The sequence below is a fragment of the Arachis stenosperma genome, chromosome 2 (assembly GCF_014773155.1).
Source record: "Arachis stenosperma cultivar V10309 chromosome 2, arast.V10309.gnm1.PFL2, whole genome shotgun sequence".
Taxonomy (NCBI): Eukaryota; Viridiplantae; Streptophyta; class Magnoliopsida; order Fabales; family Fabaceae; genus Arachis; species Arachis stenosperma.
The window spans coordinates 1,757,039-1,764,825 of record NC_080378.1 but is presented as its reverse complement, the minus strand read 5'-3'; the positions used below and the strand labels follow the sequence as shown (position 1 = coordinate 1,764,825).

The 7,787-nt window shown below is 30.3% G+C and overlaps 1 protein-coding gene across 1 annotated transcript; it reads right to left on the bottom strand.

Moving 5' to 3' along the window:
- Positions 1–3,948: 3,948 nt before the first annotated feature.
- LOC130960957 (uncharacterized) lies at positions 3,949–7,462 on the bottom strand. Its single transcript, XM_057886519.1, has 10 exons — positions 7,266–7,462; positions 7,042–7,140; positions 6,876–6,941; positions 6,667–6,772; positions 6,315–6,357; positions 6,083–6,155; positions 5,309–5,396; positions 5,115–5,171; positions 4,953–5,031; positions 3,949–4,400 (listed from the first exon to the last, which is right to left on the bottom strand). The coding sequence occupies exons 2-10, from the start codon at positions 7,110–7,112 to the stop codon at positions 4,387–4,389; spliced, it is 597 nt and encodes a 198-aa protein (XP_057742502.1). The 5' UTR covers positions 7,113–7,140; positions 7,266–7,462; the 3' UTR covers positions 3,949–4,386.
- Positions 7,463–7,787: the final 325 nt, after the last annotated feature.

Genomic DNA, 7,787 nt, shown 5'->3' with positions numbered 1-7,787 from the left:
AATTTAATTTAAATCATAAGAGATTTAAATTAAGTTATCTTTTAATCCGTTTGTAAGAGGTCTATTTAAATATTTTTTGTGGTATAATTTATAAATTTTTTTATAAATAAAATTTTTAGTCGCTTGATTCATATTTTTATTTTTAGGGATTAAGTGAGTTGAGTAATTTGTTTGATTGGGAGACCTAAGGCTGTATTTGTTTAGTGTATCCTTTAATACATAGACACAGAGACATAGACATTGAAGACACAGACACAATATGACACAAATTTTTTAAACTTGTTTGATATACAAATACAAAACAGAAGACACAAATCACAATCTTGTTAAATTTTAATATTACCCTTATTGTAATTTGTTACTAGTACCATCACTACACAACAACTACTATCTCAACCAAACCATTAACAATCAGCCACCGTCTCAACAAAAAATAATTACCAATAACAATCTAAAACTAAATAACAAATTTAATACAACAAATATCAACAAAAAATTCAATCTAACAAAATTAATACAAAATTATTTTAACAAAATTTAACAAAAATTTAAACAAATAAAAAATTAAATTATACAAAAAAAATAGTGCCAAAAGAGAGAACGGATCTAAAACATGGTAACAAAGTATGGATCTAGAAATACAGTGCGCAGAAGAACGGAGAATGATCTGAAAAGATGGTGAAAGACGAGAGAACAGTGCGCAGATATGGATCGTCTACGAAAAGTGAAGCAGAGGCAACAATCGCAAAAGGTGACGGCGGCAAAGAGCCGTGAAAAGACAAAAAAAAAAAAAAGTGAGGGAGGAAAAAAGGGAGGAAGAGATAGGGTGGTAGCGGTGGTCTGGGTAGAAGAAAGGGAGGAGAGGCTGTGGTTTGGGTGGAAGAGAGGCGGTGGAAGGAAAGGAGGAAGAGAGGCGGCAATGATTTGGATGAAAGGAAAGGAGGAAGAGACGCCGCGGCAGACTAGTGGGTGGTACAACGGGCGAAGAGGTAGTGGTGGTCGGAGTGACAAGAAGAAAAGATGGTAGTGGTCTGTATTTTGGAAGTGGAAGGGAAGATGGATGAAAAGAAACTGAGGAAGGAGAAAAATTTTAAGGATAATTATGAAAATTAAATGTTAAAAGTAGTGTGTCTATGTCTCAAGTTTAGTGTTCCACCCCTCTCTGCTATACACAAATTTTGTGTCTTTGTGTGTTTTTATGTCTTTTCGTGTCTATCAAAATTTTGTGTCTAACTAACCAAACAGAAAACGTGTGCTTCTGTATCTATGTCTTGAGTAGACACACCCACTCACCAAACGCACGCTAAATTACCGAGCGGAAAAAAGGACGATTGGAATTTTGAACGATGTCTGCTGCCGTGTGCGGAAACAAGAGATCTTTCTTCGAAGAACTTGCAAGTGTGAGACCCACGTCAAAGAAAGAAAGGAAGAGTGGAGAGTTTATAAGATGAGAGACTCATTAACTTGATATCTTAAGGTTTTGAGTTGGATATGATGTCTTTTTATTTTATATTCTCTCACTTGTTTAGAATTTGATCTTGTAATATTTTTCAACTAATTCAATTATTGCAATTTCATTACTCCATTTTGTTGTTTTTTATTTTACGTTTGGCTTTTAATTTTTGGCACTGAGCAAGAAGCATGTTTTGCTCTTATAGCTGCTTTCTCTCGTAAAATATTATAGATGAAACGTGGTGTTTCACGGTTAGAGCATTGCTGCCATTGCACGTATGTTATACTTATTCGTGTAATGTTTAATATTTTCACTTACATTTACTTAAATTCTTAGAGCAAGTTTAAATTAAAAAACTCTGTCTCATTATTGTGGCACATCAGATGAAAAACAAGAATCTGGTCACACACGTTTTAGAATTGACAGACTCAATTAATTAATTAATTAGAATCAATTTATTGTATGCATCTCATCATGATAGGTTAAGGTACACGTAAAATAAGTGATTGCAACAAAATTTAAAATTAGCAACTAGCTACTTCTGGAAAACTCCACTTGTAAAATAAAGCTATTGATGAAAGTTGAAATCTCCACTTTTGATTTAAAGAACCGTCTTGTGAAAGAGAACTCATAGAAGTGATTTAAAAAAAAAAAAAACTCAAAGTGCACCTCACAAAAGAGATAGAGATAAGTTCAACATACTTTTAATATATTTTATATTTGTCTTGTATTCATATTGATCAAAATTATTTTTTTAACTAAAAATACTGACCTCCTATTATTATTATTATTATTATTATTATTATTATTATAACTTAGCTCTGATACTCTTAATTATAATAAGCACTTATTAAACATGTGGAGACATGCTAGCTATAGTTATAGTTTTTCAAATCGTACATATTAATTAAATTTTTAATAATAGAGTTCGAATATTAATAATAGAAACCTTGCTTAAAGATATGGAGGTATACTTGTCTTTATCCGTGGATTAATTGATATTAAACTTGTTTAAATTGAAAAAGTTTCTCGTGTAACAGAGATATCTATTATATGTAAAGTTGATATAAAAGAGTTAGTATCTATTTTTCTCTCAAAATATATCTTTTCATATATAGAATTTGTTTGGGTAAAAATTTTTTTTAATTATTTTTTTTAGAAGATCTTATAGAAAAGTAAAAATAATTTTATATTTGGGTATCATATGTAAAAATATTTTTTTATTTTGGGTATAACAATATAAAAGTATTTAATTATTTATTTATTATATAAAAAATATTTTTTTAAAAAAAATCTTTTAAAAAAAGATGTAAATTACAGCTTCTCAAAAAAGATGTGTTTTTTTAATTTTTTAAATACTTTTACTTTTACTATTAGAAATTGCCAAACACACTAAAAAATAAAAAAATATATTTTTCATTGAAAAAAGATATTTTTTTTATCAAAATAATAACACCCAAACAAGCACATAATATAATACTAGGTATGTATATGTCTACAAAAATTTATTGAAAAATTAACATAATTATAATTTTCTGAAATTTAGGTAACATATTTTTAAGAAATAAAAAATTTGTTTAAATACATGGAATAATACTATTTTCTTTTTTTACAAAAATAAACTATGTATTCTTATTTTTTTTTACATAAAGTACAATATATGATGTTTGAACCTATGATGCATATCATCATATTTTTTTATATGTAAAATTGTGGGAGACGATGCTCTTACTTTCCGACTACCACTTTTTTTTTTTCAAAAGAAATAAATAATAGTAATAAAATAAAATAAAATAAAAAATAAACTTGTGTTGATCTTAACCTTATTAGGAATTGAGTTATTTATCATTCATCTAACAAAGCTTGCTAGCTAGTTGTCCCCATTTTTCTTCTCATTTGGCTTCATCGGAGTGATCCAAATTATTGTTAGTGTTAAATATTAATGTGTAGTGCAATGGTTTCATATTGAGGAAAAGGGCAATTCCACATCCTAATTAATAAGAAGTTTTGGTTTTAAAAAAAAAAAAGACTGGAAAGAAACTTACTTTATGAATTCATTTTGTTTGATAGTTATTTGACAGTGAGTTGTGCATGCTTTTTCCAGTCAACATGCACCAGTTCTGCTATGAAAGCTTTTAGAGTTTTTTTATTTTTAGTTGTTGGGTTCCTTTAACATTAAGCACTTTTTTTTCTTTCAATAAAAGGTAATAAAATAAAAAGATTACTCTTAAATAGGATGAGAGTCAAACATTAAATCCCCAAAAATAAAGTTTCCAAGGTATTATTTAATACAACATGGATATATAAACTCATAAAAATAAGTTTTGGTATAGGAAGTTAGAGATATATAATGCCTTTGATATCATTTAAATTTAAATTGAAGTTTAAGATTTTAGTTGATTTATTTAGATTTAGAATTAAGTTTTGTTTATAGACAACAGAGGATAAAACCCAGAAAAAAAAAAAACTAGATAGAAATTATTCTAGAAAAAATAATTCTAATGAAATCTGCATGAAAACAAAAAGAAATACATGAGGGAAATAGAAAAGAAAAAAAAATGAAGCTTATACAATTTGTCTCAACATTCCACAACGTGATGAAGCTTATACCCTATCTCCATTTTCTCATACAATTTGTAAAGCTTAGACCAGTGAATTTCAACTTTACAGTTTCTAATCGTCTGCAACTGATTAACTGAGAAAATGAAAGTAGGTGAGACACTCCAAGGTTTAACTTACTTATATTAGCAGAAAATTTGATAAAGTATAACTATGAAGCTACACTAGAAAAATTTCATCAAACAACTTAACAGTTCCTACAAATTCATGTCAAGCTTCATCTTGAATTCCATGCCGCTGGAAAAGGATGAAAACTGTGGCAGGATCTAACATGAGTTACTAGTATATAGAACTTTGCCAGTTTTGTCACTCCATCATATTCTTGGTGCTGTATTAAGAACCGTAGTTCAGTTGGTTTAGTACCAAATATGAAAATAAATAAGAAAAAAAGATTTGACTGTGTTCAAAAGTTAGGGAAAAAGCAAAAGCAAAAATTAAAACATAAAACAATCATGTCCTGTTAAACAACAAAAAAAAAAGAGAAGAATGATTATTCACTGGTATTTCTAATAACAATTCAACCGCTTTCAAGACCTGATGAAATCTGAATATTAACTACTAAAGATTAATAAACATATAAGAGAGGCAGAGAGACAATGATCTGAACTAATTTACGGAACAAAACGCCAATTTGTGTTTATAAATTTCATCAACAAACAAGGATGTTATTTTAGAAACAAAACAGATTAGGAATACAAGCTAAACAAGGAACTTTTGATTATCTTTTGTTTATTAATTTGTTAAAGTTAGTCCACAAAACAAAGCCTAAGCCAAAAGAATAGATGACGGTATACATATTCTTTCAAGTTAGACATTAACCCTTCACAACAGACAATGAAACAAATTATACTGTGCTATATATAAAATTTAGATTATTTACCTCCACCCATAGTTGCTTCAGGTAAGCGCTCAATCGAGTACTGGCGTTTCGTGATGTACATTATTGGCACACCGGGAATCTGCAATAGAGAAACCAACTTCATTGATCACACAATTGCATTCAGAAACAAGATAAGCAAAGCAAAATGATTAATGACTTTACCTTCCGGATCCTCCTCTTCAAGTCCCGATCACAAGTTGCAACAATGTAGCACTTATTCTGCTTACAAGAAAATGGTTTTTGTAAATAAATTGGGAGGAAAAAAATAAATAGTTATTTGCAATCAATTACTTAAAAATAATTCTGAAACAACATTTTTAACATATACTTAAAAAATAATGTAAAATGAACCACACCCGAGTAACTCTATCAACAATACAGTCATCAGCATATGTCCCTTTATGAGTACAGAGTATTCTCTCAAATCGAGGATCCTTTGCAATCCTGTCATGTACAAAAATAAAAACTTACAACTAAGATGATACTATAATAATAATTTATCACCAAAAAGAAAATAAAAGAAAAGTAAAACTATACTTTAGACCTAGTAAAGATTTGTGTTCAAACACGTTATACCTTAAACTCTAATCTTTTGAGGACTCATTAAGGTGTCAGAATGTACATCTTCCAGGTCGGTTTACTAAGAAAAAAATAATGTTGTTTCTTTCTTATCTAAATCAAAGAAATGGCCTATAAGAGAAATATGATCCATAGTAGCATAAGCATGCAAGCAAGCTAGTAGCCCAGAACTACAATGTTTCAAAGGAAAAAGTTCACTGAGTCTTATGATTTCTTTACCCGCAACCCTCATCGTTTTAAGAGATGTTTCACGCAATGTGATTTAATATATTTCAATCAGAGCCTCAATATGCCTCTAACAATTTTAAAAGAAAAATTGATAAATGAATAAAATTTCATGGGGTATCTCTACTTTTCTTTTGAAAAGTTAGGTATTTCAGAGGAGCAATGGTTTGTTTCTTTGTAAACCGAAGTTTTAATAAAGACATGGTGATGATGAAGGCCTGCAGAAACAGAGACAGCTTTTTTTTTTTGTTGGATCACAACTTCACAAGCATGTGAAGATATAGGCCACATAACCAACAATACAAGGCACAACATAAACCATCTACCTCAGAGCGACACGATATTTCTGCCCTAACTTTTCAAGCTCTGCCATCACACAATCTGTGATGCAAGGGGTGCCTGAAAATTCAAAATACCAAAGAGAAAGGGTTAGAATATAACATGGGATTGAGATTAATATGTTCACTACCCAATAGTGAAAAAGAAAAACAATTTTATAATCATGGCAAAGCTATCACAGCATGAACTTAGATAAGTAACCATTGTCTTCTAACTCACATTTTGCATATAAACACTTCAGCATTTCCTTCTCCAGATCCAACTGCATAAACGATGCCAAAGATTTGTGATGACCAACTAGGAAACTTCACATGAAAATTATACAGTTGATGGTAGTTGGTTTTAAATCCCTCACATGTTAACAACATTACATGTAGAATCATATGACTATTGTCATCAACACATTGAACTTCATTCGAACAAAATAAAAAAAATATAAAATATAAAATAAAAATAAAAAATTCTAAGTAAAGCAAAATTGAGAACAGATTCATATGACTATCATCATCAACACATTGAACTTTATTCGAACAAAAAATAAAATAAAAAATTTTAAGTAATGCACACTGACTTTATTCTGGATGGAGAAATTGACGAAGTTGGTATCGATTAAAACACGGTAAGGGGGTCCCAATGCAGTATTGTATTCAAAGAAAAGTGCCGAAGAATAGCGCGGCCTAAATGAAGTAAATCCAGACCATGTGTTATTGAAAAGAGAAGTCAAAATAGATCAATACAATTGAAAAAAGAAAGAACTAACTGACAGTCATGAAGCCTTACACGTTTCTGGGTAGCTTTTCCTTGTCATGATCCTTCTTTCTTGGGTCCAAAACCTCCTGCTTGTAGCTGAATTCCAATATTGATATATGAATTAAAAACAACGACTTAAAATAAAGCTAAACCAAACATACTAGGAAATTTAGAAAAAGAAAATAGAAAAACTCACTTTTTGATAGCTTTGGTGGTAATAACCTTTTTCCTCACAGCAAATTTTGGTCCTTTTTTAGCTTTACCCATTTTGTGTCTATAGGGATTATGCAAAAACCTAGCAAATCATAGAATTCCTAGCTGCTTTAAGTATATGGCATTATATATTCAACTTCTGAGGTGAACTATGACAATAATATACATGAAGCAAAACATCAAACAGATGGAGTGCAACTTTCATACCACTTTATATGAACAGAAAGAACCACCACTAAGACTCCACCACAAGGACTGACTGAAGTTGCCGTCGCCGTCACAGAGATTGCCAACCGCGCTCCAACTTGTCCCTGGATCGGTGGTCTCTCAAGACGCCGTCTGCTCTCGAAACGGCTGAGATGAACGGCGGTCTCTGCCCTTTTTTTTTTTTGGGAGGGGGTCTTGGGCCGTCTCTGCCTTCACCTGAAGCTTTATCAACCTCAGAAGCTGAACCAACTGTTTATCTCTTGGGCCTAAAATTGGGCTAGAAATTTTTTTGGAACTTTCTTAGAAGGAGATATTATTGGTGTCTTTACAGCCTTGGAACATGTACACACTTCGGCCCGTTTCAATTTTTTATTATTTTTGGATCACAATAAATTCATATTTAAATTGAATAAAATTGAGTCTAAATAAAGTCTAAAAAGTAAAAACTAAAATATTAAACATGTTAAGTTTGTATAACAACCCAAAAAGAGTTTTAAAAATTAAAAAAAAAATTTCAATATT